The sequence below is a fragment of the Vidua chalybeata genome, chromosome 3 (genome assembly GCF_026979565.1).
Source record: "Vidua chalybeata isolate OUT-0048 chromosome 3, bVidCha1 merged haplotype, whole genome shotgun sequence".
Taxonomy (NCBI): domain Eukaryota; kingdom Metazoa; phylum Chordata; class Aves; order Passeriformes; family Viduidae; genus Vidua; species Vidua chalybeata.
Genome location: NC_071532.1, coordinates 13,739,640 through 13,752,158, shown reverse-complemented (window position 1 = coordinate 13,752,158; position 12,519 = coordinate 13,739,640). Strand labels below are relative to the sequence as shown.

The 12,519-nt window shown below is 35.4% G+C and overlaps 1 protein-coding gene across 2 annotated transcripts in view; it reads left to right on the top strand.

Moving 5' to 3' along the window:
• Nucleotides 1–12,519, top strand: part of CRIM1 (cysteine rich transmembrane BMP regulator 1) — a 168,758-nt gene that overhangs the window by 134,431 nt on the left and 21,808 nt on the right. For both annotated transcript variants that reach the window (XM_053938945.1, XM_053938947.1), the window contains 2 exons: nucleotides 276–404; nucleotides 11,986–12,142. In XM_053938945.1, the coding sequence (XP_053794920.1) occupies nucleotides 276–404; nucleotides 11,986–12,142 (286 nt within the window). The remainder of the gene's footprint in view (nucleotides 1–275; nucleotides 405–11,985; nucleotides 12,143–12,519) is intronic.

Genomic DNA, 12,519 nt, shown 5'->3' with positions numbered 1-12,519 from the left:
ATTTCATAGTGAACAATAAAACAAAAAGTGGTCATTCTTTTCTGTTTTGATACTTCAAAAATTTTCTGCAGCTTTATGCTGTTTTTATTCAGTGTACATCACTTTGAAACAAAGTCTGTTTATCAATTTTTTTCTAAAGTACCCAGAATATTCATCAGAAACAAAAGTAATTAAAATTACTCTCTTTACTGTTACATTGTGTATGAATTTTTGTGAACTTAATTAAAATATTCAAGAATCTCAAACTTATGTGTTTTTCTTTTTCTTACCCCCAGAACCAACGTATATCACAATAGGTCCACCCACCTGTGAGGTTTTGGTGAACTGCACTTTGACTGAAAAAGACTGTATCTATAGCTTCAAACTGGACCAAAATGGTTGTCGCATTTGTCAGTGCAAAACTAGTGAGTATGCAGAAATATGGTGGCTTCTCCCTTTTATATCAAGCTGTATGTGAAAATGGTAGTATGCTGGTTATTTCCATTCATGATGTTGATTGTATGTTGTGTTAGTATGTGTGTGCTTTGTAGTTGTTCATCTTTAAAGAATTGGTTCCTGATTTCTGACATGGCTTGCTTGCTTAAAATGTGTTTGGAGGAAAATGTACAGTGCTTGACTTTTGAGGTAAAAAATTAACAGCTGGCTAGAAAAGGTAATAATCTGGGACCTAATATTCATATAGACTTTGAGAAGTCTTATGAGAATTCCACATTTCATTTTCCTCTGTTTACAAAATTTTAAAAGCATCTAGGTTTCTGCACTTCAAAAAGTCCTATTGCTAAACAGCCTATTTTAAACTTAGATTTTTTTGTCAAAATTTAGATTTTGAGGATAAATGTTTGAAAATCATATGCTTGGGAATGGGTTTGTATATATGTGAGTATATCCATATTTATATTTATTTCTGTAGCATATTCTTATATTTATTTTATATACACATATAATATTTTAGTTAGCATTTTTGCAGGCTTTAACATCTATTTCTTCTCAAAGGAAAAATACTGTGCCTTGTGAAAACTTCATGTGTATCAAGAAAAAAGTTTTTTTCTATATGTGTTTCCTTATGACTTCAGTGTTTATAGGTGAAATATAAATCAGTATCAGGCTGGTTTTTGGAATTGGCCAACAAAGGACACCTGGGGAGTACTAGTCTCAGCTTGCAGGATGCATCTTTGTGGCTGCCAACCCAACCTACGAGTGGGTTTAAACACTCTTTGTAATGTTATTGTATTTTTTCAGCTTTCTTGCAGCCTTTAAGGCTTCCATAACCAAAGTATTACTCCATTCTTCTTGTTTTGGTTTCAGTCCACTCCTTCTCAGCCACTTTCTAAACCAATATGACTATTGTAGGGGTCTCAAGTAGAAACGGTCAAAATAAAATTCTTAAGTAGTAGAAACTAAAGAGCTTTAGGAATGCGTGGTGTTGGAGAGGATATCTTAACAAAAGTAAACATATGGCAAGCCATACCATTATCATGGCAATACAGAAATAATACCTTTGATTACAATTTGTATTCATGGAAGGATGACTTTCCTTAGGTTACATCCAAGCTATCGCATACTTGCCTTACTTCGTTCTTCCTAAGGAAAACATTAGAAATGTTAAGGTCTGCTTTTAATGTTGTAATTTGATTTTCCTTCTCCGTCTGTTATGATTAAATTCATTGGGGAGTTTGACACAAACAAGAAGATGGACATACTTGGCAAGTTTCATCATCTATGCCTGTCCGTGCAGTCCTTCCCTCCAGTTTGGTGCACTGCAGACAGACCACTCCAAAGGATGATTTCTTTTGTCCTAGGTTACCAGACTGCATATGGACACAAACCACATCTCAGGGTGTTCTTGTTTAGAGTATTTCTGATTAAATAGTGCATAAGAACCTATTCAAGGGAATTTTTCTCTTGCCAGATTTGCTTGAAATTTTCTTCATTTTACCATAGCAAACTGTCTGAAGCAAAGTTAATAGTGTCATTTATCATCTCTTTTTTCAGTTAAATAATGTGACTAGTAGATTGCTTAAAAATCTCAGTAATTTAGAAAGAAGAAACCTTTATTTTCTAAGAAAGTGAAGAAAAATAACAGCTTGGAAATCTTCATCATTTGGCGGTTATCAATCAAAATGACAGAAAATTAATTTTTCTGTCAAGTAATGTCTGTCACTTGCAAGGCTCTCTGCTGGACAAAAGAGCGTGTGAGAAATGAGGAGAGGAATCTTAGGTCAGCTATGCTGAAAATGTACTGTGCTAGCTCTCTGTGTTTTGAGATCCTGTGTACTTTAATGTCCAAACCCATTCAGTTACATCTTGATTCTCTTAAGGACCTCAGAACATGTGTTATCTGTAGCTCATGTAGACTCACGTGGACTTTTGGGAACATCATTATTTTATACTGCATCCACTTGCTTTTTGCTGGTCTCAGCTGCTCAACAGAGTCAAATTTAATTGCCTCAGTAAGAAAGCCCCCGTGCCCACACTAACATTTGAAGTCATCATATCCTAATTCTACTAATCTATTTCCAATAGTTTCATTTTTCGTTAATTTATCTTTAGATAGCTCTGCTGGAGGTTTGTTATACTTCAGTTATTTCAGCCAAAATAAAAGCAAGATGATAAAGTGGAAAAACATAGAGTGAAGGTGTAATTTGTTCTTCTTTATTACCTGCATTTACATTCATGTTGCCAGAAATAAGTACACAACAGGTTTATTTGGAATGATTATTTAACTACAGTATAATGAAACTTGTTTGGTGCTTCATTGTATTTTAGTTTTAAGTCTATCCCTCCTCATTCAAGCCAACTACGGAATGAGAAGGAGGAAGGAAGCAAATCAAAACATTGCTAGAATGTTATTGTAATAGAAGTAGTTTACTTTGTCTTTTATCCTTCTTTTCATTTCTACAGTGAATGCAAAAACATGATTTAGTAACACGCAGTGAAAACATACATGCTGTAAAGTAAAATAAAATATTTTTTAAAAGTAGCTGAGCCAGACCATAGTTGTTAAGAGAAGGGAGAAAAAATGCTAAGCAAAGAGTGAGCATAGACTTATATGGGAAGAAAGTTCAGTAAGAACACATGGAACCACAAATGATGAGGGAGAAAGAATGATCATGCTGACCAGAAGCATCTAGAAGCCAAAGTAGCACTACATGACAATAAAAGGTAAAAAGTAGAAACTGCTGCAGAATACCAAGAGTAAAACTAAAACAAGTAGGAAAACCAGGAAAGGCATTACCAAAAAAAAAAAAAAAAAAAAAAGATGGTACAAGAGCAAAACACAAACAGAAAAAAGTAAATAAGAAAAAAATTGTAGTGTGCAGCAATTGGTCTTGTATTTGGAGTTTCTGGGCCTTTACTTTCATAGGGAGAACTGGAGTGAAATGAAGACTAAAAGACTAATGGCATATTAAATAATGCCTGCTGATTGAAGCAATATGGGATTTAAAATCTGATTGGTAGTTGCTGCTGCACACAAAGTTATTCTTCAGCAACTGTCTGCAGTGCAGGCCTTGTCTGTTCCCTGGATTAGTTTCATGGGAAAAAAAAACGTTTAAAATCTCTCCTGTAACTGAGACTAGTGTTTTACCTCAAATGAATTGAACATGTAGTACTCTTCAGGGCATAACTGTGAGCATGTATGACTTTAATATTTTTTTTAACATTTCAAATCTTACTAAAATGGAATTAAATTAGAGTGTTGCTGTCAATTTAAAAAATTGTTTGCATCATTTAGAAGACTTATCTTTGCGGTTCCAAGATGCAACTGTCATCCAGTTTCATTAATTTCAGACTCCTTATGGAGAGATGCAACTGGAGAAAGCTGAGATGAGTAATTTTCCCTGCACATTATAATGCATCACCTTCCACCTTGTGTCATGGTCTCTTCTATCTGTCAAAGCAAGTCATGCAATCACTATTCAAAAATAAGAAATCTTGGTATAATATGTGTTTGCACAGTCCTCTCAACATGAAACCACCTTTTCCCCAAAACACATCCTATGGATACACACAGAAATAACTTTAGAAGTGTTGGTACCTTTTCCTGTAATGAGAGCAACTCATTTTTTACCGTGGAGTTAAAAGGAGACATTGTCATTCCGTCTATGCTAGCACACACCAGAAGCATGTTCTGCAATATTCTGACAAGTCACACCATCTCCCTTTATAGCGGATGGGAAATTCCAGCATGGACTTTGGGTTGGACAGTGCAGGTCTTTATTTAGTTGTGTAGACATTCAAAGGCAGGATTGGTAGGTTTGAGCAAAGGTAGGTAGGTTTATCTACAGACTCCCTGTAAATAGCAACAGTTAAGGCTCTGAAAAAGCATAGGGACTGATGATGGGAAAAAGCCTAAGAAAACTTTGCAGGGACTGCAGTGAGAGAACACTTCTCAATTCCTCATTTTTGTGTGTTAATTCTTCAATAGTTAGAGTCCTAACCTTTCAATCTTATAGCCAAAATTTGAACATTTCATTCCTGTATTTCTGTATGTAATCCATACGCAGGGATGTGTATTCTCAACACTTAAATTCTCTCAGTGTTAATTTTTCCCATTTAAATAAACTTTTTTGTGTTTATTTCTGTGTCAAACTGAGATCAGACAGTAATTGCATACTAATCACACAAAATGTACTTCAGGAAATGCAAAATTCCTGGAAATAGTAGAGTAAAATATAAATTAGGTAATGCTTTTCTGTTTTAGTAGCAATTGTCTTCCAGTGTTACTTAGATTTCACAACAAATTCCATGGAAAATTAAAGATATAAAATTAATATCCACGTAATCTTTCTTAGTGCTAAGGAGAGCACATTAGATTTTTGAGTAATTCTGTAAGAGAGAAAAAAGATGTCTTATTATCCTTCTGCAGTGATGTAAAAGGGAATAGCTAGCAAGACTTCAGTTAAGGAAATACAACCATAGAAAAATTAGGATGAAGCATGTTTCCTAAAAATTTAAGGCTCAGATCACAAAGAAAAGTACATATTCTTGTAGAACAAAAGTAGTAACTCTAAGCAGACGTGCAAGATAGTGGAAGTGCTCCCTGAAGATGATGGAATTATGATGAACAACTCATACCAAATAAATATTATCTGTATTGTCACTAGAATGAGTGTTTGGCAGGATCTCTGAAGATTACAATATATTGGAGTTAGTACTTACAATATATCTAGTGCAACAGAAGCGGATAGGAATTTCACTTGGCTTGACTTGTGAAAAAAGGAAAATCAGCGTGCTTGAAGCTTGATCATCCTACAGTAATTCCACCTCTGAGAAATCACTGCTACAATTTCATTTTTATGAATTTATGTGTTGTGTGAGAATCCTAGATTTGTTTAGAGCACATATCCAAGTGGTTAATTTGCCTCAACGGACTCACAAGATGATTTATTTAAACAGGGTTTTCTAGCATCACAGCGCCCAGTCCCTTCATTTTTTTTCCAGCTTTTGTGAATCATGATTTAAGTCTAACAAAAGGAGGGAGGGTTAGTGTGGATCTGTGGAGGCAATATATTCAGAGAATTCCAGTTACTGTTAAGTAACCTAGTTTTCTCCTTCATAAATTTGCCTCCCCAGATCCCCACCCCCGAAGATTAAGCAGCAGTAGCAATCCACACCGAGAGGACGGCTGATGAGTGCTTAATTGTAAAGGTACTGTGAAACAGTTCTCCTGACATGATCTGTCCTCAGCATCAAGAAAATAATACTGGTAAAGGTATGTAGCTAGCTTTGTGTAGCCATGCTACAAATTTGTAAAAATGGACACCAACCTAAGCCAAGTTGAAATACTGACATAATCCATGTCATGTATCTATTAATGTTCTCTGGCAGTTGTTTTTCTCATCTGTGAATTACAGGACTGAAAACTAAAAGTACTTCAACATAGAATGCATTTTCAAAACTTTTTAGAGTCAGATGATTTTCAGTCCTTATGATACAAATACCAGTGTGTCCATGTGTAAAATAATATATTGGAAAAACATAAATATCCCAGTTTAAGAGCCTAGAGCTTTTTAAATACCATATATATATATATGCTAGGAAAAAAATATTTTTTTTAAAGAAAAAGAGCTGCAATTGCAATCAAGCTATTAGAAATTCAAGCAGAAGACCCTTTTTAGAGCTACCATGCAATCAAATTTTGTTTATTTTTAGGGGTTTTTTTGGGCAATGTTTTATAACATTCCAAATATTCATAGGTTCATGTGAGGTAGGGATATGAGCACTCTGAAATTGGGAATAAATCGTGCATACAATAGTTTGAATTTAGGATGAAGACTTGTGATTCCTTTTGAGATGCATTGCCCCTGAGATGCCATACCTGAGAAGGAGAGGTTGCATTGTATCCGAAATATTCCACTGCTAAGTTAATTCTGCCAAATGCAGACATTGCTAACATATCATGGGACAGAATGTTTTTGTTGTCCTGCTTGCAAGGTGGGACCTTGACTGCAGTAGGTAACATCAGTATGTCAGCTGCTCTTACATGCTGATTCTTGAACGTGCTTTTCTTTCCTTCAGCAGCCAGTTACTCAGTTTTATAGATACCAGACAACCTTTTAAAATTAGAGCTGATGGTAGTGTTGAGAGTAAGATATTTACCGGAAAAGAGTTTTAAAACACCAGATCATTTGTGTGTAGCATGCTCACCATATCTTGGTAATCATCAGTTCTCAAGATTTTTCTACAGTGTTATCCCATCCTCCATATCCCAAAGAGATTCCTCTTAAACTGTGTAATGCTCTTCTGAAACTCTCAGTATTTGTTTTATTATAGTCTGCATGTATGAAAGGGTTTGTAAGTGTGTGGAGAAAGTGGAGAAAGAGGTCACTGTATTTAAAAGGAGTTTATGGACAATGGTGACCAGGCTTAAATACCTCACCAATATCTGTTTCTTAATAATTCATAAATGAGTTTTTTTGGAAGACTGATTCATCTTCAGCTGTTCTTTCAGCTTGTATTTGTCCAACGGCATCACATTAAATTGATCTAAATGAATCCAATAATTTGAAATTTCCATATGCAAGTCAACATATAATGTATTTAATTGTATCAAACTGCAGAACAAAGTATTTGCCAGTACTGCAGTCTTCAGAGGACTCAAAATCTGCAAGCAATAGCTTTTGCCAGTGTGGTGAGGACTAGTGAAGACTGACTAGACTGTGAACTACCAGCTGGACCTGTTGGTAACTGGCTTTGCTGCTGCTTTTGCAGTTGTGGTTGCACACAAAGGAAGATGCATAGTCTTGTTGTGTGGGTGGGATTCACTGCTATAAGTATTCAGTGCTTGTTAGTCCTCAAGTGAGTATTAGTTCTAAGCAGGAGGACTATTTAATAACATCATTGGTTCAGGACAAACAACCTTTCCATATTTAGTGTCCTAGCCTTCTACTTGTAGCATTTTATGTGATATTTCAGCTAATGTCACATTAAAAAGCTAAATATTTGTTGTAAAATTACAATTCTATGAGCCTGAGACATTGAGAAACACATTCATCTTTTCTTAAAGTCATGGTTCATCAGTATCATTATGGAATTATCCAATATCCTGCATCTGAACTCTGAGCTTGTCATGCAAATTGTTTTCTGTATTGGCATGACCTTATTGACAGTTCATGTTTTATAAGAAAAATGAATGAATGTGTTTCTACTAACCATGAAGAACTCTACAGATATTTCCCTAAGCAACACAATGAGAGATGTTTTCCCTTTAATTAATTTCCTGTTCATCATTTTGTTTCTGTTTTAGTCTTCTACTTTCTATCTAACCATCAGTTTAGTTCCCTTTATGATGTCACTATAACTAATCAGTCACAAAACCTCAAAAAATAGCTTATACTATGTGATCAGAAGCTTAATCCCATTCTGTTAGAGTTGCAGTCATGTGCAGGTGCATAATGCAGTTCTGTCAAACTCTGAATGGTAGTTTTCTTCTGCATTAGCTTTTAAAATGTTTGCTATATCCTCATTTCAGCCTGTCTGGTTGCCCTGATGCACTTTTGAAGCAGTTATTAGACCAGGTAGGGCTGGATCTCTTCTCTGCAAATACATTCATGATTTGGGATTGTTTCCTCATGAAATTTATCTAAGCTGAGGTGGAAAACACCCTCAAGCAAATACTCTCCTAATATTTTGTCATAATAGATTTCCTCAGTTCATTGCAGTTGACTTTCATGAACTAGTGAACTAGTTCTCCTTGTTCTTTAGTATGTGTCACTTGAAATGCAAAACCTTAGCAAAAAATCTGGTTTTACTTATCTTTTCATAATTAATTAGTCATTATTTTAGTAGTGATAAATTTAAAACAGTAGCTAAGGCAATAGAAAAATTGTCAGGATGACAATTATATACACTGAATTTGATCCACATATTAATATTTAGGTTTGCAGTCTTTTCAATCTTTTTCTCTTCTTTCTTTTTCTGATAGCTATGCTTTGCTTTGTGACATTGGTGATTCACTTAATTTTCTGAATAAAATACCTGGCTTAAAATGCTGGACTATGCTTTTCATCAGGCCTGTGCAGCAGACATAAACTCTATGTGCCAGATGGTACTTCATTTAGAGACTGCCTGCTGTTGTCATGTTTTTAATAATGTTTTAATAGGAGACATTTAGATGATTAGATGTAAATTCAGAAAGCAGACCAGAATTCACATCCTTAATTTCATGACACTACATTTCTTCATAGAGAATTTTTTCAAAAACTATTTAAAATCTATTTCCACAGTTTGTACTGTCATACTATCAGAAGTTTGAGTGCACTAACATGTTAATTTCAGTAAAGACCATCTTATCAGAATTTAATTTTCAGCATCTTAGTAGAAAGCAGAGGTCTGTGGAGATTATTCTGATCACCTCATACACAACATTGCCATAACATTAGAAAGTCTATACAGTAACAGTTGTCTGCACTGACTTCAGCAAACTTTCCCTTTATGTTTGACATAGTCAGACTTTTGATGATTTTTCATATGCTCTTCACTGTCTGTTCCTGGGAGGCAATGGTGATTATTAGCCACCCACCTCAAGGCTCTGAAGAGCTTTTCTTTCTTGGCCACTTAGAAAATGAAAATTCTTTTGAGGATAACTCACTGTGTAAAGGATTAAGCAAGAAGGATATTGCTTCAAGACTGGATCTCCTGGTTACTATGTCAGCTGACTATTGGAGTTTTAAGTATATTTAACATCATAAGCTACTTGGGATGAGACACTCGGGATGTCTTCCTGCTTTGTAGCACTGCCCTTAGACACCCTGAGCCTTTTAATACAGTCTGTTAACTTTACATGTAACAAACCTGTTTTTCATCTCTGAAAAGTAGTTTCACTAGCCAAATCAGAGCAGAATAGAAGACTGAAAACAAAGTATTCGGCTGTGGGACTCTGAGTCATTATTTTGCTATCTTCTATAACTTCGTGGTCAAACCTGGGTGTTGTATTTTGATAGCTCTCCTTAACAGATAATCTGGAGACAAATAAGATAACGAAATATGCCAAGTAAAAAAATTCTTTTTTCTGTTTTTTATATTTTTTTAAATTGTTATTTCCAGCTCTTCCTTTCACTTTTTTAGATACCTATTTATTTCTCCCATGCCTTTGCATATGTACCTTCTTTTTTCTTCACCTGTCTTCATGATCCTACTGTTTATAGACAGCCATGTAAACATTTCATTTCCCTGACAAAGTATGCTTCAGAAAAGGAATGGTTCTGCTCAGTTCAACCTGTGCATTTCCAGGTTATTCACTGCTCAGATCAGCTCTGAGCATCTGCAGGATATGATCATAATTTACATTATATCAGAGGTCATAACTGGACTTAATTATTTTTGGAGATATCCTTCCATAAATCCTACCCTATCCTTCTCTGTGCATTCTTTATGAAGTTCAAGCCTAGCTTTAAAAATTATGACTACCCTATAAAGTCTTGCATAATGAAAAGTTTAGTTAATTTTACTATCACTGTGTGTTGCTAGGGAATAATTCTGTACAAACTTCCTAGTATAAAAGCTCATAAATGAAAGACAAATTCTCATTATTTTAACTTGCTTCAAGAAAAGTCTTTGTATTATATATAACTCACTCTTTACCAGAGAAAAATATCAAAGTTTCCTCTGAATTATAATGTTTTAAAATCAGCATTAGTGGCTACATATTAAAAAAAATTAGTATTCTTTGTAGATTGGCCTGACTTAATCCTCCAAAAATGTGTAAAACTTCATTAAGATCTTTGTATATGTGTTTCTGTCTAAAGCAAGAATCTAAAACAAGGGCTACCCTTTCTGTGCAAAGGTTAGATCTCACCAAGAGGAAATGCTTAAATCTTGTGGTATTGATTCTCTGCTTCCAGACACAATCTCTAGAGGTTATGAAAGGATCTGGCATTTCTTTTTCTGTATTCTGAATGGCAAACAACCCCAAACTTGTACACCCTTTTTGCTTCAGACACCAAAAGTGTCTTGCATAGAAGTGGAGAGGTGAGAGCCATGACCCTGATTATATTCATCCTATTTAAACTGAGCACTGTTGTTTGGAATAAGGAGACTCTTATGTTGTATTGCACTTGCATACCCAAATTCCACCTCAGAAGTCAGCAGTGAATTTGCTGATGTTCTCTGAGGTTTTGGTCTCATTCTGACACAGTATGGAACATGCCTTCTTTACCAAATGAGCATTAACTTGGTAGAATAGATAAGGAAACACATGGCTTAGCCACATGTAGTTAAGTCAATATTTTGGAATCTTAAATGCAACATAACAAAAACAGAAGAGGAAACATTTAAGTAAAGCAAGATTCCTTCTGTAGTTTTCCTTCAGTAAATTGCCATTTTAGAGAATAAGTCAGTATTAATAACTGATCTTCTCTTTGGAAAAACCCTGTCCCTAAATGTCCATTCCCCCAAAGGAAAGTGGTCTTCAGGTCTCAAATGAGGAGCACATCTGGAAGAATAATCTTCAGCTGACCTCTGTACAACCAATACTTTATAGTGGTGTGGATGTTCAAGCTAGAGATCAGCCATCCTTTAAATATCACAATGTCAGGCCTTTGGATATCACCCATCATATTCTTCTATTGAAGAATCTTAATTAGATTTCCATCTTTTTCTATTTGATCTCACTTTGGCTATTGTAATAATGGTCATTTCATTCCCTTGTGTTTTGCATCCTTAGTGTAAAAAAACCCATAATTTTCTGTTTCCTCTCACCTCTGCAACCAATAAAAGAACATTGTATCCCACAATATTTAAAGAGTGGTCTTTCTGGCATTTCTTCTTTCAAGAAAAGCAAAAAGAAACTGATCAAACACAAAATAGTAAATTGCAATGAGAGGGGATATAATGACCATTATTTATCTCTGTACCAGAAAAATTGAGATGCCAACAGTTCAACATCTTCCTTATGCCACCACAAGAGGCAGATGAAACTTGGTACTGGACTTCAAGAAACAGATCTTTTAGTCTAGCATCTCTAGTTATATTTTTAAAAAGCAGATCTCAATCAGAGATAGCAAACAGCATAAAGTTGGCAGCAAACAGCATAAAAAAATAAAAGTTTTTAATATATCCCACCTTTCAGTACTTATTTAAAATAAGTAGAAGAAAAATAAAGATGATCTATATTGAACAAAAGCCTACCAAACCCGTATAGCGTGTGGCAATTATGTGTTATTTTAGATGTGTTATTAAAAGTCGATGGAGTGATGGATGTTGGACTCCATTGGCTGTGCATCTGTTCATAACATCATGTTAGTTTGTGGTACCAGGTGGTACTCCCCAAGCTGCTGACAAGAACTGAAGAATCGCGTAGTTCATACAGTTTGGGTTGTTACTAAGAATTCTGTCAAATATTTTAAAAATAGGACAGTCTGAAGGTAAGGCCTAGCAGTATTAAGAAAGTGACAAAGTGAAGGGGAGCAGAAGGTTTAGTGTGCTGAGGATGTGTTTGGTATAAGCAGTTTTCATATTGTGATAAGCTGCGTGTGTTCTTTGCAGGGGAGGAGCTGTGCACCGGCCTCATTTCGGGCTGTTCCTTGGATTGTTCCTTTGGCTTCCAGACTGACGCCCACAACTGTGAGATCTGTCAGTGCCGGCCGCGGCCCAAGAAGTGCAAACCCATTGTATGTGACAAGTACTGTCCCTTTGGATACTTGTACGTATTCTCATCCTGAACGCACACTTAATGCAATCCCCGTGTGTACGGAAAATACCAAAAGTCCAGGCGAATCTACTTGTGTTTGCTTTGTGGCACAGTGGGGGGAAGGGTGGGAAAACAGAAACAGCGCTACGGATATGGGAGTGCAGTATTCTTCAAAATGGATTTTGATCAACAGATTTAGAAACAGAAGCTCAAAAAACAGCAGATTATGAAAGGAAAGCAGTGCTTAAATTTTTTTGAAGAATTTGACAAACAAGATGAGAAAGCTACTTACAAGTAATGCTGCTTACATGTAGCTTTTAGAAATTCTTTTGGCATGCTTTGAGGAACTTCCATTTTATAGCCCATTTCTTTTATTCCAATTATTATCT